Source organism: Opisthocomus hoazin, chromosome 5, assembly GCF_030867145.1.
Source record: "Opisthocomus hoazin isolate bOpiHoa1 chromosome 5, bOpiHoa1.hap1, whole genome shotgun sequence".
Classification (NCBI taxonomy): domain Eukaryota; kingdom Metazoa; phylum Chordata; class Aves; order Opisthocomiformes; family Opisthocomidae; genus Opisthocomus; species Opisthocomus hoazin.
The window spans coordinates 83,777,053-83,800,749 of NC_134418.1; the positions used below are offsets into that span (position 1 = coordinate 83,777,053).

Below are 23,697 nucleotides of genomic sequence, written 5' to 3' on the forward strand. Positions count from 1 at the left end.
TTTTATTTCTACTTCGAGTCTGTAACTGATTGCACGCACTTTACGAGGAAATGTATTTAGCCATCAGCAGCTGAAAGGGACTGTATAGCTCCTGCCTGCAAAGCTGACCATGAATACACAGGAACCAACCTGGAGTCCACTGGGCAATCACAACTCACTTCCCAGATGCTCTTTGGCCTAAAGCTACAAACTGGCTAGCTGTTAGGAAGGAGGTACACTATGACTCTAAACTACTACAGAGCTAAGGAAAGATAAAATCACACAAAACTAATACAAATAAAAATATATAACATAAAACTCTGCAAGCAGTCGAATAAAGTACCTGAACAAAACCTCCACAAAAAACAAAACCCCCACACACAAAAAGCTGCAGCACACAGCTGAACCCTAAGATACCGCCTCACCATGGCGCCTACCTTACCAATGCAAAGGCAATCCCATAAGAACATTTCTCCAGGAAAACAGATGGCACCTTCAAATTCACCATCTAAAAACCCGACACAACCTTGACACAATGGCAAGGGAACCCCTCCTGTTCCCATCAACTGTGCATCCTTATCCATTCCTGACATCAGGAAATAAATTCAGACTATTCAGGACTACCATACCTTAAAAATAAGCTTTCTTCAATCACTCTGTCTTGTTGCTTTTACATCCTCTGATATTTTTCTCCCCCAGCATTAACCTTTCCCATTTCATCAATGAAAGCAAATGGAAACTAACCTTGCCAGCACTGGAAATTAAAAACCTGTCAATACCTCTTTATAGCCACCGCTACCAAGGCTCACAGAGCACAAACATGAAAACCTACATTCCAAAACACTCCAATCTCAAAACATGGCCTCCTACCTCATGCAATACATCCATTGCCTCATGGAAACTACCTGGGTGAAACTAATGAAAAGCCATGCACCAGAATGACTCCAGATGTGCTAGCAATCTCTTCTCAATCTCCTCTCTCTCTCTCGCTTTCACCTGACTAATAACCCGATATCCGCTTTTGTGGTTTCTTGCTCTCTATCAACAGTCCCTGTTCCACAGATAACAAAACCCAATCTTTTATCAATGGAATACCAACTACCAAGTGATATAACCAATTAACTAATTTCATTATAGTACAAACAATTATGTCCTAGATTTATTTTTTTTAGATTTATTAATCTGGGGAAAGATGACTAAACTGAAAGGTGGTGTATTTCTCCCCCGCTGTCCCAGCTATGCTTAAGTATCTACAGCAATTGCTTTTACAGTTTCTGCCCAGTCATTTTTACTATCCCAGTGTTCAAGAAATACCAATAGTTACACATCCCAAATCAAAATTAAGGATATAGCAGTTTTGATGTACCACTATATGTAAGCAAGCAGTAAACGGTTCGATAGTTCAGTGTTACGTACTGCTTTCGTACCTGGTTTTCTCTGGCCATTGTAGCCAGGTCATCTTGCAGTCGTCTGTTTTCTTTCAGAGCCATTTCCTTCACTCTTCCTGTTTCTGCAAGCTCTGTGTGGGACGTATCAAGCTGGCGATGTAAGCTAGATATCTCACGGTCTCTGCTGCTCAGCATGTCCCTCATGTGGCTATCAAGGGAAAAATCTTATTGAAGTTGTCCCTTCTTACACTACACCACATACTGCTGAAAATGATAAGATGTGGATTTTGGATATACAAAAGCTTTTTTATTTTTTTTAAAACCAGGGGTAGAATTCTTGCTCTCTGAAGGCTGACAAACTGAGTCTAAGCATAAACATAAGCTAAGGATGTAAAATATCAATATGCACAAACAAAATGGAATTAATCTTCAACTTTGAAGATGTATGTAGTAAGATGTATCTTATTACATAAAGAGCAGTTACAGATACTTATGTTTATCTGTGTCTGGTAGTGCTTACAGCATGTTAGCCATTGCATATTTTATAAACCATCAAGGAAGATGACAGATAGCTTACACTTGAAAGACAACAATCAAAAGAGTAAGGGAGAGATTAAACAAAAAAAATAGAAATACAAATATGTGTGAATTTAAGTAAACTTCTGCATTAGTTTTTTGCCACAGATACTTCATGCATCAATGTACCAAATATTCTGTTACACTGGTCTTCAGATGTTTAAATATTGGTGTTTAAATATTTTCTTTTAAAAAGCTATCATTTTAAAAGTCATGCTTAAAAAGAGTCAAGAAGGAAAGATCAGATAAAGCCTGGCTAAAAACTACATAAATGTATTTTAATTAAGACTGAACTAGTAACTAAAGCTGGAAGAATTAGCTTGCCAATAATTAAGTGTTCAGCTCCGAGTTTTACCTGGGTCAATCTAATAATATCTAGTGGAGTACTTAGAATACTAAATAGCTACTTCTTAACTGAGTATTAAGAAATGTTACCAATTTAGGAAAATAAACATAGACAGACAATTGTTAACAGCTGTCTTAACAGTATCCTAGTACCTGCAATACAAAGTCTCTTCAAAAGTTGTGCACATCTTTCTCAACACAGTGCTCTCCTTTACTTGACAAATGGAATTAACTCCATTTCACCAAAATAACTAAAATAGGCATCTACTTTCACTTTAAAACCACTAGGTAATATAAAACCACTGAAGAAGGCATCCAAGTCTTTACTTACTCTGTTGAGGACTCCAGCTCAGAAAGAGTTAGACGCAAATGAGTAATGGTTTTTTCCTATGAAAGTAAAAGCAAAACTTGTATTAGGTATTATTATATTGTAACATGACAGGATACCTGAAGTCAAAGAATGTCACATTTAAATCTTTATTTTAACGCTTCACCAATAAGTAATTGCATCTTTGCACATTAAATTTCCAAGCTTCTTTTCTTTACTGAGAAAGGATTGTCTTGTCACCGAAACAGATGGAAGTCAGCTACGGATTCGGTCACCTCAGGCTAGAGCCTTAGATCTCAATAAATCACCTCCAAGTACAAAATGCAAAGACATACTTTTTTATTTTCTTCGAGTGTTTAGGGAATACACTAACAATCATAATTAAAATGCTACTGAGTTGGCAAATGACTCTTTGCATTGGCTAGGTCCAAACACAGTGGTTATGTGATGCTTAGCGCTCTGCACAGGCTTTGTCATCAAGGCAGAACGTCTCCCTAAAATGTAACTGCTTTAAAAATCCCCAGATGGACTGCAAAGTCGTACTTTTACTGCACACACCTTGTTAGCTAAGTTGTCATCTAAGCATGCAATTCTTTCTGTTTTTTCATCTACGGTATCTTGAAGACTGTCCTTTTCTTTGTCCAAAACAGTAATAGTACTTCTAAGCGCACTGACTGCTTCATCCTGTGAAGTGCTCCTCTGGTTTAACCTATCTATAAATAAAAGAATAAGTACATTTAAAAAAAAAAAACAAAAAAACAGGAAATAAGCATAAAGGTAACTAGTGATTACCTATTTTCTCCTCTAGCTTTACAATTTCTTCTTGAGCTGACTGCAGTTCATCCTTTTTGAGGGACAGTCGGTGCTGTAAATCTTCAACAGACCTCTGGAGTTGGTCATTTAAGAGCCTGGAAAATCAGTACACAGTTGAAAGAAGTCTGAGACCTGTTCAGGGTCATCAACTTATGGCTCTTAAGCTGCTTGAAGTGCTGGAACAGTTCCAGCATAACCTCAGGACAGGGTTGTGTCACACCAAGCAGTCCTCTCCCTCAGTCTCTGGGGGAGAGACAGGACTATTAACGATTGCTGAGGCCAACACCACTTGCTTGCTCCGGAGCCCTGCAGCAAGTCCACCTCAACACCATTCCAAAATGAAGCAGTGGAACCTCGGTGGAACCACCATGATAATCTGAACCATTCACTTCCTCTGATTCCTGTTACTCTCGTTACTAACTTGGGTCTTTTGAGTCTTTGCTTTATAAAGCGAATTTTTGTCCCCTCCCTGGCAGTGCTCAAGGCCAGGTTGGATGGGGCTTCGAGCAACCTGATCTGGTGGAAGGTGTCCTTGCCTACGGCAGGAGGGTTGGAATGAGATGATCTATAAGGTCCCTTCCAACCCAAACCATTCGATGATTCTATGAAAGAATTTGATATGTAGCTCGTAGCAGTGATTATCAGCCCCACCACATTTTAAGCAGCAACCAAATTGACAGCTACGGTTCTGATCCTACTTTTAGGAAATATGGAGCCTGAAAGATATACGACAGCATCTACCTACATAGTTATCTTGCTTAGCAAGAAATATCAGAGTAACCTAGGAAAAAAATGCAAAATAAAACTCCAAAGTAATTAAATGGATTATGTACAAAACAGGTCAGGAAGTAAAAATCCCTCTGAATTGGGATCTCACACAAAAGCTGGAGAAGCTTTTCATTTGAAACAAAACCCCACCAATCTGGAGTACAGCACGTCTGCAGGTTAAGATTGCTCTCACTCAGTTTAGAGTGAAACTTTAGAGGGGGAAAAAGAAAGGGGGGGGGGGCCTCAAACACAGCTATAATAAATCGCCCAGCATGCATAAAGTAGAACCAAACGCTGAAATGACTGTAGCCCTACTCCTCTGTATAATATCAATGCTTTCCATTAAAATTATAAGGAACCCAACATGATATTTCACTTTGATGAACGTCGTCACAATTTTACCAACAAATAGACTAATTGTTTTACTAAACAGCCTTCTTTGTGCAATTGGGAGCACTAGATGAACTCCAAGGCCTGCTTCTCTGATTCAGTTCTCCATACTTATCCACTCTGCTATTGTACTGTTATACGGTGCAGTACAGCACTGTTCAGGTGGGGGTGTGAGCTACACGCCCTGGTTTCCCTTGTAAAACATCCAGAAGATCTCCTCTACAGCATTACCTATCCTGTAGCGATCTCTTACAGCAAAGGCTCTCATTTCTACCTAAACCAAACATCAGATTTCCAAATTTCTGCCCAGATTTATTCAATACTCTACTGCCACTTTCTCTACGCTTTCTTCTTGTTCCATCACGTTTAGACAGCTGATGGGAGCTCTTTTTCTAAAACAACTTTTAAAGAGTGCAGCAATGGTCCTGCAAGTTTAAGAAGGCCTTAGAAATACATGGGTATAATTTGATCCTCCCTTTCTGAGCAAGTTGGTCAAACCCCCACAGACTGTGTCTATGGATCATAAGATGTCAACTCTCCAAACTGTAGTACATGTGTGACAGTATTAGCATATGAAAGAGCGGCACAAGAAAAACCAGTCAAGTAAAATGCCATTACAGAATGACTCTCCGTGAACCACCCAACTGCGGAATATCAGAGCCTAATGCTTAGCATAAAATTTTCAGAACTATTGACAACTCTGTGAAACTGGCCCAGTTTGGCCCGACTGCTGCAGTTTGCAAAGGCATTTGTCTTCCTTTTAACAAACAGCATTTGGAAATCCTTTTACAAATTTTCTGTTCTGCCACATTCGTAAGCAGAGAACATGGTTGTTAGAGGAAACAATCCTAGGAGGAGAAAATTAGCCATAAAAATTATCAGTATATCTGGTCATCAGGTAAGTCCAGGAGGAGCTTGCTGTGAAAAGCCACCACAGCACTTTCCTTACTCATATTTACTTTTCCTTAAGACAAAAACAGTACCAAATGATTTTGAAAATATTTTATGGTCTTTCCCAGGAACTCAACTCAACTGTACAGTCATAGAACACACAAAATTTGGCTAGCATCTGTGAAAGACCACCACATTTTGTATTAGACTTACTGAAGTGAGCAAATCTCAGCTTTAAATTGAGAAGAATCATCAGACGTCTGGGCAAGTTCACTGGACTTCAGCGTTAATTCATTTTCCAAAGAGTTTATTCTTTCTTTCAGGACAGAGACTGTAGTCTTTAGTTCACACCTTTCCATCTCAAACTGCAATTTAAAAAAAAATAGCCAAATATGTTATTGTTGTAGAAAGCTATTCACAACCTGCCTTTTAAATGAATTTAAGTTGAACACAGCTAACAAAATTGCTTGAAAAGTCTATCCTATTTTAGAAGCAATAAAAGTTTAGTTCCTAAAAATGCACTTACTCCTTGAATATTATTCTCCAGTTCTGAAATATCATGCTGCATCTTTGATTTTTCAAGATTAGCTGCTTCTTGCTGAATCTAAGATAGAAATACAGAATTACATGTAATAAGATACACAGTTTTAGATTTAACCGTAGAAATTTAAGCTTAATGTTTAAGAAAACATTGCTCTACATTCTCAGGTGAATGACCAAACACAAAGTTCTGTCTATAAAACTACAGAGCATTAGCAGAAAATACACCACTGCATTTTAATATAACCACTGCATTTTAATATAACATCACTGAATTTGTTTGGGGATTATTTTTTTTTTTTTAATGAAAAAGTGTATTTATATTTGGTCCCAACCAAATTAACATTTGTGAGGAGTTGTAGAAAGACTACTGAGCTACAGGACAATATGAAAGGTTGCAAGCATGTATAGCTTAGGGTCCTAAGCTGTTGGAAATTAATTTATAACATTATCATTAATATGAAATCTAAGACAGATTACAAAGCTAACTGGTCTTTCCACAAGTCTATTAAGAAGTTTTTTTTAAATTATTTGTCCCTTCTTTGACTTCTGTGCAGAAATGCGGTGAAATTATTAAACAAATTCTCAAAGTTCCTAGAAATGATAAGTGGTTTTATGCAGCTATTTCAGTGGCACACATACAAACTGTTGGTGGTCACCTACAAGCAGAAAGGCAGGAGCTGGAAGCACATCTCTCCCACTGCACACGCATGCTTTAAGCAAAGAGGTCAGCGTTACTGCCACCGCATTCAGACACACTACAGTTCTCTGGTTTTGTGGTAGTAAATCGAACTATGGAAATATTCATCACATTGTCAAGATTGACATATGTTTTCTTTAGATGAGTCAATTAATATGATTTTAAATTTCTGAATTCTCAGGACACTTCAAAAACCTATAGACATTGTATTAATGACCCAGTAGTCAGGGAAACGCCCCTGAAATCGTATGCTCTTGACCACAACCAAATAAGACATTAATGCACGTTAACACCAGACATCAAAAGGTCAGAGTAACATGAAAATCATTGCACTAACAAATATTTTTTTAAAGTTTACAAATAATTAAACTTGGATTGCTATGAATTTATGTTGGAAGGTTGAGTTATATGCTATTGAAAATATACTCTGCTACAAAATGTAACAATAATTAATGAAAAGCTAATATGAAAAAGTCCATGGAGTCCCTGGTTTGTGAGATAAGAACCAGATGTGACACATAAGTATCTTCGAAGTAGTGCATACGCAGAAAAATATGCTGTGATTGGGGCTTCATATCTAGGATCTTCACACAAAGTGATGCCATGCTTGCCCTCAGACACTTAAAGCATGTTCCTCTCCCGCTATCCCCACCTAGGAAGTGAGTTTATAAGGATAATTCAGACAACTCGTTGAGGTCTCTCCATTGAGTTTGAAATCAGGTGAGTTCAAAAGTTATTGAGAAGGGGAACTGACAGCCAGCCAGACACAAACACGGCATTACTGTATAAGCCTTCCCTATACACCACTTCACTGTAAGCAACGAAGCTATAAAAGCTCACCTTTAATTTTTTTCTGAGGCTTTCTGTTTCTGCGATTAGTCTTCTAGAGTCAGTCAGTGCAATGTCTCTTTCTTCTTCCACGTACCTTTGAGAAACTAAACTATGGTTTGCTTCTCTTCTCATCTTGTTCACTTCACCCTGGGACTTCAAAAGATTATCGCTTGTTAGCATACGTAGATTGCAATTAATACAGTGTGTACACTAACAAAAAAAGAAAATTTCAACGCTATTATTACAATGCAAGTGCCATTACAGTCTTATTTTCCCCTAGATAACTAAAATACATTTCCTAAATCACTCAGTGGCATGACAACTTATGCTGCCAACATACCCGTCATCCTTTGCCTGGTCCAAGTATAGCCTAGCTTCACCCTGTTTTCTTGTCAGTTTACTACTTCTTCCTTGCTTTCTAGTCTGTATCCTCACCCAGCTCTCATGCATTCTATTGATTTTTTTCTTTTTCCTACTTTTCTCATTTCTGAATGGCAGTACAGTAAGTTATAATGGCTTTGATGTTAACACACTAACTTCGGAATACATAATTGTATTAACAAGTAATGAAAATAGGTATATATTTTATTATTCTTGGTTGTATTCTAGTAGGTCGATACTCCTCAAGTTCTATAACAGAGTTTTTTACATTTTAAATAAGCAACAGTACAACAAGCGTTAATTGGTTATTTCAACGCCAGTTATAAACAATCTCTTCTTACCTGCTCATAAAGCACATTTAACCTATCTCTTTCTGCAGTCAATAATTTGACATTGGACTGAATTTCTATCATGTGTTTTTCAAATCTGTCTAACATTGACCGTAGCTCATTTCTTTCTCTGGTGATCAATCTAAGATCTTCACTCTGCAAAGCGATTTATAAAACTTATGTTAAAGTATACGAATTAAAATAGTTGGATAATTAAAATGAAAAAACAAAGAGCTCACACTATTAGTAACAGACAAAAAATACATACGCAATAAATTTTAATTGCAAGAAAAAGCCTGGCATTGGTGGTATTAATTTAAACAATCAGAGCTAACTTAAGGAGAAAAAGCAAAACAGCTAACAATAAGAGTTCAACCTTTTTTTGTTTATTGTCTAGTTCTATTTATTTCAAACTGGCCAATAATTAATCAACATGTTACTGTAAAACGTGAATAGGAAAATAAAATGCAAGTTCACTGGAGTTCCTCTCGGTTACCAATTCTTTATGTTAAGAATGCAATTTAAAAAACTACTACAGTCATTTACTGCTACCGAATTTTAAAATATATTTGACAGCTCCTTAAATGGTTCTAAAATATTCCCATTATTTCTTCTGCTTGCCTTGACAGCAGGAACTTTACCTTCTCTGGAGTCCTACGGCTTGGGCTAGGCCTTCGTTTTACCATTTTCTGAAGATATTCTAATTCTCGCTTATAATAATCTCTGTCGTCTTCTAAAGTCTTTACAAACGCATCTAGACGAGATGGAGATTTGTCTCCTAGGGCTATACCATATTCTAATCTCATTCTTTCATTTTCTAGAACAAGTTCTCGTTCTGCGGAAAAAGAAATAAACACAACTGTATAGGCAGCTCATGAGTTTCCACCAAGACGTTTGTGTTTGGGATGGACGAACTCCCAGCAACCGTCCGGGCAGCAAATCTGCTGGACAGGATGCGGGAGTCCTGGCTGGCAGCGTGCTGAACACGCGTGAGCGGCGTGCTTCGGACCCGATAGCAGCCTCACCGCGTATTGGGCTGTATCAGCGGGGACACGGGTCCCCTTTACTCAGCACTCATTAGATAGCCTTTACAATATTGGGTTCAGTTTTGTCCCTCCTAGTACAAGAAAGATGTCGATAAACTTGTGTGAGCCCAGGGGAGGCCCTCCGAGCTGGTCAGGGAGCAGAATACTTGCCCCGTGGGCAACGGCTGAGGGAACTGGGCTTGTTCAGCCTGGAGAAGAGCTGGGGACCCAAGAGCAGGTGGACACCACCAAGAGGGGCTTACAGAAAACACAGACCCAGTTTCTGCGCAGAGGTGCACAGCAGGTAAACAAGGAACAACGGTGATTGATTGCTACAGGCAATTACAAGCAACACAGGGGAAAAAAGTTTCTACTCTGAGGATAAACAAACGTTGGAATGTGTTCCTCAGAGATGCGGAATCTCCATCCCTGGAGGTTTTAAAGATTCAAACCCATAAAGCTCTTGAGAAAGAGTCTGAATTCACTCACTCAGAAAGACACAGAATAAAAACAGTTTTGGAGAAAATAAATTATTTTATATGAAACTGCTATAGTATTTGTATTAGGACATACGGTGGGATCACAGTAAAAAGCTCAACTTTCAGTTCTTACATACCGAAACATGTTTCCATGGCAAAAGTTTTCACTTCAATTCTGACTGAAGACCTACAGTCTTCTTTTAATTTACATATGTCAAGTCTTTTAGTATTACGAACTGTATCTTAACTAGGTAAGGTTTTCTATTTTAAAAATGACTGGAAGATAATTTACAGGAATCTACATCTGACTATTTACCTTTTATTTCCAAGTTCTCTGTTTTTTCTGTCAGCCATTTTTTCTCTTGGTCAAGCTGGTTTAACAACAGTTCAAGGTTCTCTTTATCATCTGCTTTTCCACAGAGTTCTTCACTCAGTCTCTCATTCTCCCTACGACACGAGCACAATTCCTGAAGTAGCAAATATTATTACAAACATTAGAAGTGCCAATAGAGACATTTTGAAAAAGCTAATTAACATTTTGTTAAATTTTTAATATTCAACACTTTACTTTTGTTTAACCTGGATGTTTTACGCTTTAACATTTGTTAAAGGCTATCATTGTTTTTAGATTACCTTTTATTACATCAAAGTAAGCATTACTTGTCACACAGTTTACAATCAGTAACAAAACAACTAAGATTAACCCTTGTTTAATTCAAGAAAGCAACCTAAAGGATAGTGGGATACAAACATGGAAAAAAGTAATAACTAAAGCAAGACACAACTTATAATGGCATTTACTAACACTGTTGGTGTTGAAGGACATCACAATACGGCATCTCAGTCAACCCAACCCTGCAGCTAAGCAAATGCTTTTTGGCACATATTTCCTATAATCTGGTGCCCTGAAAATGAAATATTTTTCTATTGTCAAGTGCAGCAGAAACACTAAAACAAAATACCGTACTCAACTAATACACCGGTTGCTATATGCTGGAAAGAGTTCAGTCTTTAAGGAATTGATAATGCTGATGTTTTTCACGTGGGCTACTAGGCTTTGTTTCTGAGTAAGCCAAGTATTGCATAATTATTCACACGCTGATTAAGAGACAAAGTAGTGTCTAAATGAAGAAAATCCTCTAGGATTTGTGGTAAAAATGATTATGTTGTGGAAATTACAACTTCAGATAGCAGAAATAAGGAAATATACAGTAAGGTCATAGTCAACCGTACTGTCTACAGAGGTTTCTTTCAACAATATGATGTAGCTTCTTTAGCTCCATTTATTGATTAGTAATTTATTATAACAGAGTTTTGAGGTACTATGAAAGTTCTCGTTAACTGATAAATTGTTAACTTTTGTAATAAATGAAAGAATCACATGGATGACAGTATAATAAAAATGCTACAAACAAGAACTGAAAGTATTTTTACTTACTGATTTAAGCTTTGTTATTGTTTCTTCAAGATCCTGTATTTCACTGTGTTTTCTTTCAATTTCTTTCTATCAACCAGAATTAATCTATATGTTAACAGTTTCATATTCAAAATGACAACAATTCCTTTGTCACAAAAAAAAAAGGAAACAGGCTATTTTTGTACGAAATAAAGTATAATTAGTTCTTTGTAATGTGACAGATTTGAAGTAGTAAAGCTCCTATGAACAGAAAGCACAAAAAATTTGTGGCACATACACCTATGTCCTTTTGAAGCACCATTAAATAAACAGTTGCATGACTCACAGAAAAAACCCCTCCAAACACAGGCATCACTGTTGCAAATATCTATTACCTATCGATAGTTTTAAGTATCTCAGAATTTTATTTCATACTAAGCTAACAGAAGAAGGAAGACAGATTGCCTCTTAACTAAACTCATCCCACCTAACACAGTAAAGAGACAAAATTGCTGTGATTAACCATTTTTCAGTGAGAAGTTCTGTATAATGTTAAGTAAACTGGAAAAACTATTTTTTTAATCTTCCTTTACAAGCCAACAGGTCATTTGCTGCAATTAAAAGATGTAAAGCCCTCGAAGAGCTGAACAGATCCTTCACACTGTACCAAGTCAGTGATTACCTTTGCCTCTCCTATTTCCTTATCTGCAGTCTCGAGCACAATTTCCTTGTGTCTTTCCAGCTGCTGTGCCAAGTGGTCTATTTCATTCAGTTCTTGACACAGTTCTTCATTTTTATTGCTTAAATGCACTACCTCACTAGTCACATTTTGTTTAGTGTCCAAGAGGTCTTGAATGCGATTTTCAAGTTCTTTGTTGGTTTTCTGAAGATATTCAACCTGAAAGATATTTTCCACTAAAACATGAATGTGTGTTGTTAAACTGGGTAAAATTTCCTCCTAATCTTCTGAAATATAGTATCTCTACATCCATAGTAAAAAAGGGCTATCCTGTTAAAAATGGCAAGATTTTCTACTTTCAGAACTTAATGCTTATCATCATGAAAAAATGATTTTACAAAGGTGCAAGGTGAAGAAATTCATTACTACACTGTCCTTTACCTAGTCTCCAAAACCTGAGGTTTATTCTAACAACAGAGTCCTGAAAAGCAGAGTTCTGTACAGAAACCTGTCTTAGGCACCAGCCCATTATACCCAGAATTTCCCTAAATTTCACAAGATATGAGGACACATTCTTCTCTCCACCTCTGCAGTATATTTTCTAGGTTTAGTCTCACTGTTACCGCTTCATGAAAGGGAAGCTTTACAGATCAGATTCCCAAAACCTAGCTTATCCCCAACATATCTCAGCACCTTAAACACAACATCCTTAGAAAACCTGCTCTACACTGTTTTTCCCAGTATACCTTTCCCTGAGAGTAAAGGGCGAGGATGCAGAGTAGGAATAAAAAATACACACAAGTTACACTACCCAGGAAAATGGGAGCCTGGAGCGGCTCGAAAGATTCAAGGTAACAGAGGTGCTCCGCTTCTATCTCCACACAACTTTCCTCAAAACTCCAGAAAGAAGTATTACTGTAGACACAGAGAAAGTCTGAGCACTCTCCTAGTCACGAATACTACTATATAGAGATATCCTTCCATTTACTGTCAGAGAATAACAGTGCTATACTGGCACTGAGCCTCAGCAAATAGTCTTGATGGCCCAAAACCAGCTTCATGCAGCTCTGGGCTCACTCTCTGTACAATCAGTTTGTGTTCAGCATGACTTACTAATTCAGGATCACTGAACACAGCTGTACCGCTTCCAAGTCATAGCTCACTCTGTTTCTGTGGCACTGAAGCTAAGCTAATAAACTCTGCAATGTGGCTCTCGTGCTGCTGTACATCGTGCACAATCAGCACACAAAATGTCTAACTCAGCTGGAAAAATAGGGGTGGTAAAAATCCAGAGATGGGCTTTATTTGATCTGTACTCCAGAATGTCTTGTATTATTTCTTTTAAATCCTAAATATTGATTGCATGCTAATATGCACAGTAAATACACACATCTTTCTCCTAAGCTTATCCTTTCCTTACAAGCCTATGTTGGAGTAAAGGTGAGGACTATTTGAATTCAGCGAGGAAGATTCCCCACTATCTGATTATCTGCAGGACTAGTCCTTACCATAAGTACATCTACCATTGTTAGGTCCTAAAACCGAAAGGGTATGTACAAAAAAAAAAAAGCAAGTATTTTCAAACTTGGTGAAAACAGTGTATCTATACAGAAATTTTCTGAATATTCTGTATAAACGTGAGTTCACAGAACTCTTAACCAAAACCATTCTAACAGACTTTTAAAATAAGAAATGAAATTTCCTTCAACAAGAAACGCTGCCACCTAAAAAGCAGAGTTTAACAGTTTGATTTTGTATCTAATGGTGATTTTTTTAAAGACCCACAAGTTTTGTGAGGTTTTTTACGTTGCTAGTACTTTTAGTTTTGACTAAAAAACAGTAATAAATCCATTACCTGCAAATTCAAACGGGCAATAAGGTTCTCATTACTTTTAGTTCTAGATTCCAGAGAGATAACCTCATGCGAACGCCCACCGTCCAATGCTGTCACCAAGCGTTCTATTTCTTTGTCTCTTAGCTCAACCTTTGAGGGGAAAAAAATCAAAAATTTGTTTGGTATCTTCTATAGCATAGAATCAAACCTTTGTTCAAATAAACATCTACATAACATTCAGTAAGAAGATATGCACCTGATGATGCAATTTTTATCTTTAATATCCAGTTTGTGTAATTCTGGGTTTTTCTGAAAAAAGTGATTTCTTTGAAAGAAAGATAAATTAATCAAACAGAACTTGTAAAAAAAACAAAACCTGAAACAATTCCTACTAGATTATTTTCTTGAAGGGAAACCACCAATTTTCATTTGAAGTGAATGAATTTTGCAAATTAACTATCCAAGACTAGCATTTAAATTTAGGGAAAAAGTTTTTAGATCAGCTAATTCAGTGACTGAAACAGGGAATATTGGAAGAGGAAAACCAAGATGCGAACAAACAAAAAAAAAAAAAAAAAGAGGGTGGTGTCCACTAATTCCCAGATATTGAAAGCTATAACAACGTATGAACAATTGATGCAATTCCCTCACGCAAAGATTGTAAGTATCTTATCATCCCACTCCAATTAAAATGTTGTAAAATCTGTTGTTCATAAGTTAACTTTCAAAACTTAAAATTTAAAAATATAACCAGTCCAAACAGTGAAAAAATTTATCCTAAGATATCTACAGATCAAATTACTATTTTGGACCACTTCATGCTTCTGCACTAAAAAAACCCTAGATATACACAGATTCTGCTTATGATCATGAAATTTAGCTTGATGTAACTTTAATACACAAAATATGTCAGCAAAAGCAGCAGGCAAGTATCTTATCATTGCTGCTGTCTCCAAAAGCAGAGGAGAGAAATAGCTCAAGGTAGGCAAGTTAGAATAGTTGTACTTCACAAGCCTTGCAACACTTTCCCAATGAGGTTAACACACAAATTATAATCAAGGCCATTGCAATGGCTTCTACATCCAAATGATAATAATAATAATAAAATAATCTGTAAACATACCTGTTTGCTATAATTTTTCATTCCACGTTCAGATATCTCCAGTTTTTCCTGTAGCTCTGTTACTTCTGACTGAAGCTCATGAATTCTGAAATGTAGCAATATACTGTTTATCTGGATTCACGGAAGAATCGTATGTACACAACAATTCAGTATTAGCATTTTCTCTTTGCTCCTGAACATAAATATTTCAGAAAAAAAAGGTTTTGTTCATACAAAATACTAACACAGAAGCCCTTATTTGAGCTATTGTAGTGGGTTGACCTTGGCTGGTTGCCAGACCTCCACCCATCTGCTCTCCCACTCCCCCTCCTCAACAGAATGGAGGAGAAAATAAGATGAAAAACCTCACGGGTGAAGATAAAAACAGGGAGATCATTTACCAGTTACTGTCACAAGCAACACAGACTCCACTTGGGGAAGATTAATTTAATTTATCGTCAATTAAAAATAGAAGAGGATTGTGAGAAGCATAGACAAACTAAAAACACCTTCCTCCCATCCTCCGCTTTTTTCCAAGCTCAACTTCACTGCTTCACTTACGACCCATACACCTCCCCCTACTCCAAGAGGTGCAGCAGGGATGGGGAATGGGAGCTGCAGTCAGTTCATAACACTTGGGCTTTGCTGCTCCATCCTCCTCACAATGCTCCCCTGTTCCAGCGTGGAGTCCCTCACGAACTGCTCCAGCATGGGTCATTCTCCATGCGGTACAGTCCTTCAGGAACACACTGCTCCAGTGTGGGTCCCTCACGGGCCACAGCTCCTGCCAGAAAACCTCCTCCTGCATGGGCTCCTCTCCACAAGCTGCAGCTCCTGCCAGCAGCCTGCTCCACAGGCTGCAGCTTCCTTCAGGGCACATCCACTTGCTCCAGCGTAGGGTCCTCCCGTGAGCTGCGGTGGGGGTATCTGCTCCGACGTGGTCCTCCCACAAGCTGCGGTGTGGGCATCCGCTCTGATGTGATGCTCTCCACTGGCTGCAAAGGCAACCTGCATCACCATGGTCTTCTGCACGAGCTGCAGGACAATCTCTGCTCCAGTGCCTGGAGCACCTGCTCCCCTCCTTCTGCACTGACCTTAGTGTCCGCAGGGTTGCTTCTCTCACTGCTGCTGCAGAGCATCGTTTTTCACCCTTTCTCAAATGCATTTTCACAGGAGAGCCACCGGCTTGGCTGATGGGCTCAGCTGTGACCTGTGGCGAGTCTGTTTTGAAGCCAGGTGGAACTGGCTGTGTCCAGCACAGGGTAGATGCTGGTGTCTTGTTGGAGAGACCACCCCTACATACCAGCCCTACATGCCACCCCTGCATTCCCCCCACTGCCAACACCTTGCTATGCAAATGCTCTACAGATCTATTCTAAATAAGAAAAAAGAATTGACTTGAACTTTTCATAATACAGGTTCCCAAGCCAAAAATAGTATTACAAATATCAAGAATATTTTAGTCTTCCGAAATAAATAGGAAAAATCAGTTTTCTCCTATGCAAAACATTACTTTTTTTCCAGAATATCCAATCTAAAATTAGGTATAACAGTAAAACCAGTATAGAAATCTTAAGAGAAATCTTTTAAGCAAATATGCAGCTTTTAAAATATCCATTGCAACTTTGTCACAGGCAGCCCTGTCTACGACCAAGCAAAATTCCATTTAAGAACTGAGGTGTTTTTAAAACATCATGAAATACCATTTTGTCTGAGGCAAATCTGAAAGGCAGAAGGAGGGTGGGGGTTGGAAAATCGCGGTAGATATTTAACACCTAAGCTTCAAAATTTAAAAGTTCTTTAGATTACCGATTATCAGCCACCTGAAGAAGGTCTGCGACGTAAGGGTCCTCTGGCTGAGGAACTGGATAGGCACTAATGCCTGACGGAGGGACAGGCTGGTCTATCTGCATGCGTTGACGCCTGAAGGCAATGCTTCTTTTTCTGCCACCTAAAAGCCCAAACCCAAACGTCTGTTACTTGGGGTTAAAGCAAGGGAGTCGTCATCTTTAACGCAAAATGAAATTTCCTGTTTATTCCACTGCTTCTGAACTGGCACATTTCACCATTTTAATACCCCTGTAATAAGCTGATAAAATTCGTACATTCTGGACGCCACCATCCTTGCAGATTAGTATCAGCTTTGTCAAAGTTCAGTTTTATAATAAGGAAACGAGGTCAGTATAAGTAATTTTCCCCAGTATTTAAGACTAAATATTCTACAGTTCAAACTTGTTGAAACTGTTAGTGATTCACTTTACTAAAAAAGCTAAATTAAAACTTCTCAAAAGACATTTCTTTTCATATTTAAGAACTATTTTATGACTGAACTAGCCTCTGCATTTTTTAGTAATTTTTTTTTTCCTTCTGTCCTACTGTCATTTCAGTGAATGAATATCACAAGCATATCAAGCAGAGTAGGTTATTTGCTTGCATGGTAACATTATATGAAAAACAAAGCAAAACATAGTATTATTCCAAAAGAGAACAATTACTCTTCATCATATGATTAAATAAGAACATACAATATCTGATGACGTAGTATAGAAAAATCCCAGAAGAGTGGTGACCAAGGGGCCAGCATGCAGAAAGACAGACATACGTGTAATATGGCATCTTTGAAGCAAAGGACATGAAAGGCAGAAAGGTATGGAAAAATAGAGGACTTTTAATTTCACCTAACTCCCTATTAATTTCCCTCAGATGCCAAAAACACGTAGATAATTCAGTGACTTGGAAAGAAAAGACAAATTCAAAGTTTCACAAAATACTTCTCACTATTTCCCCTAGCTTGAAAAAAATGAAGAAAAAGGAAATCCTGGAGAAAGAAAATAACCTGAAAGCAATGTCCAGAACATTTTAAGTTATCAAAGGACCCTTTAAATAACTGTAAGCTTTCAGAGGGCTAGAATATTTATTTGTGGAAATATTTTGCATGTTGCTATTTCTAGGTCTTGCTTACAAAAATCTGAAGTAGTCACTTACACATCATCAATTAGCTGTCAAAATGATTCGAATGCCAAACAACCTGCCTCTGACTAAAATAGGTGCAGCATTAAAAAAGTAAAAATTGCTGTCAATTAACAGTGCTTCCCAGTCACATTTTAACTTTATACTAAGTCTGCATTCAGCTTTGTCCCTAACACAAGTGATGTGCTAGTGAAACTTCTTCCATACACAAAATAAGTCAGAATTCAGAGCCAAAACTTTCAAAAGGTAATGTTATTCTATTGGGTAGTTATTTTACTGCAATAGCTTCTCTTCCGGGGGGGGGAGTGGGGGGGGGGGGGGGGGGGGTGGTGGAAATTATGTTCTGAAGAGCCAAAAAAAGCTCAGCCAAAAGTTCAAATGTCTGTAATTATTTACACCTACCAGGTGTTTGCACCACTGCTTGCAGATTCTTCTCCTGAAGCTGCTGAATTTTTTCAGTCTTGGCTTTGTTCTCTTTTTCCAGAATTTTAATTTTATGTACATATTGGTTATTCAGAAATTTCAAGTCAGTCGTTTCATGTTCAACCCTCCTTAAGGAGGCTTTCAAATCTTCCAGGGAGAGAAAAAACAATATTATCTTCCTTTTTCATTATTCGTTTTCCTAGTAGCACCAAAGTAGGCATAACAAGAATCCTATATTCTTTTTCCACAACATGAAATTTTCAAATACATGTACGTATGTGTTTATATATACACAAACTCTCAAAAATACATATTTATAGATGTTAAACAAATAACATCCCTTTGTAGAATAAAGGCACATTTAACAGCAGTATTTAAATTAAAAAGTAGCATTTCAAGGTATGAAAGTATATGTTAAAAAGTTCTAACATTTTCATGTTTGATTAAAACAATGATCTGCAGGACCTCAGAAGCTTTTTAACTACAGAAGAAATGTCTGTGCATGAGCCTTAATTCATTACAGGCACCAAAGCCAACGACCATTCACACTCACTTGTAAGTACAGATAAATGAATCTGCGGATCAAGGATCCGGCTGCAATTTTATGTTGGCACAGAAGGATTCAAAAAAAGTATCATGATTTTACCTTTAACATGCTGATGAGATTGCTCTTTCAGTTTTAATATTTCTAAATGTAGTTCATTGTTTTCCCTGGTAAGTTTAGCATTCTCTGTTTTATAAGGTTCCAAAATAGCATCATAATTGCTGCATTCTTTTTCAGTTTTTCCAGCAGATAACTTTGCCCTGCGCAAGCTCTCAGTTGTATGAACGAGGTCACTAGAATAAAGGAGCATCAGGCACACAAGAAATGTTATCAGCCTTTACACTGCAGATGCAAATATTTATTATGACCTGAGAAACAAAACCCTTTCCTTGAGACCACGTTAACAGTAGAACAAATGCATTCAAAGAAAGGCAAAGAGAATATTCATATAAAAAAACCTGAAAGACAGGAATCATTCACTTGAAAAAAAGTAAATAGGAAAGGACAGGACAAATATAAAAAACAAAGTTCTTTAGAAAGCACATCAGGAGTTTATATCTGGTAATTACATCAAAGCCATGAAATGGCAGATATACTAAGGTCACCTGAAAATTTGGTTTTCTTCTGTTATGTGTCCTGTAAAAACTGCAGAGATAGCAAATTTAAACTTCTCCAAATGAGATAAAAAATGGAGCTGTGAATGTTTTCTTTCAAGTCACAGTACAGACTACAGGGATTATTTTTTATACAACCAGTTATAAGAGTGTGTCCTTTAAGCACACCAATAGTAACTATTCTTGGCTCTCTTATGAGGTTAGAAAAATTGAATTTTCCTAGACCATAGATCCTTAGAAACAATCCTACTGAATTAAACGAAATCTTGATGTTCTCATCACTTAAGCAAACCCATTTGACTTCATCGTACACAGGAAACGAATGTTAGCTCTGAAATAACTTGCATGAAAATAATCTTCAGGCTGAGAATTCTCCCTCCTATGTCAAAAATCAAACAATACCTGCTATATGATTACTATGTTTTTCAATTAATCTCCTTCTGAATACCTAAAAAGCTTTTCCACCAAAGGTAAACTCTCCAATCCCAGCAGTTGCCGATAGCCCAGCTGATCTAGACGTTTCCTGAGATTAATGAACCTTCGCTCTGCAGTTGTAGTCATTGTGAACACACCTCCAAAGCAGTTCTGTCACAGGCAATAAAAATGGGACACCTGCAAAAGATTGCTTGTTACAGCATTTGTCCTTTAAACAAGGAATAATACTGTTGTAATAATTATAATACATATAATATAATAATACATACTCTCAATACTACTACTGAGAGGTACCAACAGCTTTCTGGCTGAATCACTCTCCTTCATAAAGACTGGGAATCTTTAATTCAAGACATTCTTGCCATCGGAATCAAAGTAGAAAGAGTGTTATCTTATATTCTCTAGAGCCACATCTGATCCAGAATTGGTCTGACAAATGAGTAGCTGGAGTATAGGTCCAAAAGATGTCCAGGAATGAAAGTAAGAAGCAGAACTGGGGGTCTGTCATGGTTTAACCCGGTAGCTGGCAACTAGGACCGAACAGCCGCTCGCTCACTCCCTCCCCACTTCTCCAGTGGGAAGGAGAGGAGAATGGACAAGAAGTAAAACTTGTGGGTTGAGATAAAGACTGTTCAATAAGACAACAAAGGAAGGAATTATAATAGTAATAATAGCAATAAACATGCAAAACCAAGGGATACACAGTACAATTTTTCTCACCACCCCATGACCGATTGCGCAGCCTGTCCCCAACCAGCGATCGTGCAACTCACGGATCCCTGCACCCCAGCCAGCCCCCGTTTATACACCGAGCCTGACTGCCATGGTATGGAATGTTTACACTGGCCAGCTTGGGCTAGCTGCCAGCCTACGCTGGCTCCCAGCGCTCACACACCTGCTCATTAGCCCAACATGGGAAGCTGAACACAGGTCCTTGATTTCTTAGCAACAGCTAAAAACATCAGCGTATTATCAATATTCTTCTCTTACTAAATCCAAAACACAGCAGTTACAAGGAAGAAAATTAACTCTAGCCCAGCCGAAACCAGGACAGAGTTGTTATTTCAGAGAGCTCAACACAGACATTAAAGTCTTCCAAGACAACAATCGTTGTACAGTCTTTGTCAGAAAGAAATTCTGTGTCAGTAATTCCAGACCTCTGTCATTACAGACAACCATAGCACGAATCTCATATCCTAAACTTAGTCTATCACTATTCTTCTCATGACATCAAAAAGCACTAACTTCTCCATCGGGAAAATTTGGTTTTCTGGAAATATAAAACGAAGATATGAACTGCTGTACTGATTCAGCTGAATCCAAGATCAGCCTGACCCAACACCCTGTGTCTCTGACAGTTGTGACAGCAAGAGCATAAAAACATAAAAAGCACAAGCCAAACCTCACTCCTAAGTAGCCTCTTGCTATAAGCCTATAGTGCCGGGACTTGATGGGCCTAATGTTGAATTTAAATCATTACGATAGTACCCAACAGACCTTTCTTAGACACGTCTCATTGTTTTCTTGAATCTTTTGCACTTTTACATTGAAACAGCCTGTGGCAATGAATTCCTGATTTTAACCGTATATCTGGAGAAGTGTATCATAAATTCATGGGTGTGTGCATGTCCCCCTCCCTTTTTTTCATTTTATTATGAGACATACTACATAATCATTCTTTATTCATGCTTTCAGTCGTTCACGATGGCATCTTTAGCAAAGCTATTTCCAAAATCCTGTAGTAGCTTGTAGAGCTTGTCCCTTTTCCATGTTTCTTCCGAGACTGCGGTCACTCTGAGTAGCGATACAGCAGCCACAAAGATTCTTTGCTGTAGCCTTCACTATTCATAATGATTCCTAACTTCTCATTTGCCTTTCTGATTGCTGTAAAGCATCAATTAGATGCATTCCCAGTGACACTAACATCTCTTTTTCTGAGCAGTAACTGCCACTTTAAGGCCCATGATGTGTATTATTTTGCCTTTATTAACACTATTCCTTAACTTCCACTTTGTTACTCAGTGCAGCAATACTCTTCTGCAACCCTTGGATTGCTCGTAACACGTCCATATAACGAGCAAATTCCATCCCTCGTTGCTTAACCCATTGATGCCGTGTCAGACATCACATTCTTTCAGATCACTGACCACTGCTAAACAGCAAAAAATCTTCTGCACACTCACTGTAAGGCAGTACTTCCTACTCTTTCTTTTAACCACTTAGTGAGCTATTAAATGACCTTTTCTCAATTTCTGAGAGAGTCCTGCTTTCTTAAAAGCCTTTGGTAAAGAACCTTCTCAAAAGCTTTTTGGAAATCCAAGTTTTCTACATCATTCTTACTCAGTCAACTCAATCCAGAATATCCTTTTCTTCAAAGAAAAGCAATAGCCTTGTGAATCACAGCAGAGTCTCAAGTCTCAATGAAAAGTATGTTGAATTTACTAGATCTGTCCGTAAATTTGCAAAGTACTGGAAAGCACTCTTAACTACTTTGGTATTTCCCATGAGATACGCTACATTAGCCGCATAAATAGTTCACATCATTCATTATCTAAATATTTCACGTAATTTAGTGCCGCTAGGAAGAAAACCTAATTTCCATTTTAGATGAAAACCAGAAAATCAGCTAAACAAACAAAAAGGGAAAATTAAATGGTACTTTAAATCAGGCATGTCCAGACAAGAATTTATCAAGATGTCTAAACGAGCGCATCTTTCAGCTACTCAGAGAAGAGATATTCAGAGCCAATAGCCTCATTTTTGGTTCCTCCTTTGTTCACAAAGACTGCTAAAGATGACAGCTTTCAAGTGCTTCGTGTTGTGACAAGCGTGGATGGTTGTAAGCAGTCTTCTGAAGAACTAGGATTTACGAAATAGACATATTTAGCACCTACGAACTGTTCCCTATTGTTCTAAGTCACCAGTGACTGAAATTGAACATCAACATGAAAGATGGGCAACAATGGAACTTCAAATCCAGTTCCTCTGGGCTATAAGTACAGAATCAATCTGTGTAAAATGGTGTGAAAGAAACAATGTTAACAGGTATTCGACTAACCATTATGGGTGGAATATGAAACAGAAGAGCTTCAGCACATAGAAGCCCCCATTTTAATCTGAAAACAATGCGGCAAAATTCATGGTGAGTAGAGGTTAAGAACCTTCCAAGATGCAATACCTGTGTTATCAATAAGAAAACGTAATGATAAACAAGGAGAGCAAAGAGGTATCTTGGCCATGGAAGCCATACTATGGTCAGTGAGCCATGTGGAAGAAAGATAAAACTACATAGCTGACAACGGAACACGAAGAAATTAGCACAGACAAATTTATATGCTGCAAAATCAATTTCTTCATTGAATCTATAACATTAACACCAAAGATAATTATGAACTGGAGCTTCCAGCCTCTGTTCTGGGAAATACCAAAATGCATTTTCCATTCGTCAGAACTGAAACGCTCAAGGCTTTTCTTTTTTTTTTTTGCATGTGAAATTATGTTTACAAAACATCTGTTCTTGTGCTGCAATTACTGGTCACACAGCTCATTCTGCTATAATGAGCTAATTGTGTTTTCACTCAGGTGAGAAAGGCACCTAGCTGACCAACCATTTGACTACAGTAACGCTCTAGTACATGGATAACATGGATGTGTTGGAGCGGGTCCAGAGGAGGGCCACGAAGATGATCCGAGGGCTGGAGCACCTCTCCTACAAGGACAGCCTGAGGGAGTTGGGGCTGTTCAGCCTGGAGAAGAGAAGGCTCCAGGGTGACCTTAGAGCAGCTGCCAGTGCCTGGAGGGGCCGACAGGAAGGATGGAGAGGGGCTTTTCACAAGGGTGTGTAGGGATAGGACAAGGGGGAATGGCTCTAAACTAAAAGAGGGCAGATTTAGATCAGATATTAGGAAGAAATTCTTCCCCACGAGGGTGGTGAAAC

At 38.1% G+C, this 23,697-nt stretch overlaps 1 protein-coding gene across 3 annotated transcripts in view; it reads right to left on the minus strand.

Moving 5' to 3' along the window:
- CEP135 (centrosomal protein 135) overlaps positions 1 to 23,697 on the minus strand; it is a 39,947-nt gene that overhangs the window by 15,419 nt on the left and 831 nt on the right. The window contains exons 2-19 of one of the 3 annotated variants that reach the window (XM_075421955.1): positions 19,774 to 19,937; positions 18,814 to 19,004; positions 18,147 to 18,314; positions 16,584 to 16,725; positions 14,796 to 14,880; positions 13,694 to 13,822; positions 11,842 to 12,057; positions 11,202 to 11,267; positions 10,080 to 10,230; positions 8,901 to 9,094; positions 8,272 to 8,415; positions 7,559 to 7,696; positions 6,005 to 6,082; positions 5,692 to 5,843; positions 3,409 to 3,524; positions 3,175 to 3,329; positions 2,620 to 2,675; positions 1,407 to 1,575 (exon numbers count right to left, since the gene is read on the minus strand). In XM_075421955.1, the coding sequence (XP_075278070.1) occupies positions 1,407 to 1,575; positions 2,620 to 2,675; positions 3,175 to 3,329; positions 3,409 to 3,524; positions 5,692 to 5,843; positions 6,005 to 6,082; positions 7,559 to 7,696; positions 8,272 to 8,415; positions 8,901 to 9,094; positions 10,080 to 10,230; positions 11,202 to 11,267; positions 11,842 to 12,057; positions 13,694 to 13,822; positions 14,796 to 14,880; positions 16,584 to 16,725; positions 18,147 to 18,314; positions 18,814 to 19,004; positions 19,774 to 19,886 (2,463 nt within the window). In that variant the 5' untranslated portion in view covers positions 19,887 to 19,937. Of the gene's footprint in view, positions 1 to 1,406; positions 1,576 to 2,619; positions 2,676 to 3,174; positions 3,330 to 3,408; positions 3,525 to 5,691; positions 5,844 to 6,004; positions 6,083 to 7,558; positions 7,703 to 8,271; positions 8,416 to 8,900; positions 9,095 to 10,079; positions 10,231 to 11,201; positions 11,268 to 11,841; positions 12,058 to 13,693; positions 13,823 to 14,795; positions 14,881 to 16,583; positions 16,726 to 18,146; positions 18,315 to 18,813; positions 19,005 to 19,773; positions 19,938 to 23,697 lie in introns of all 3 variants that reach the window. The other 2 variants (XM_075421954.1, XM_075421957.1) reach the window with 2 other exon arrangements.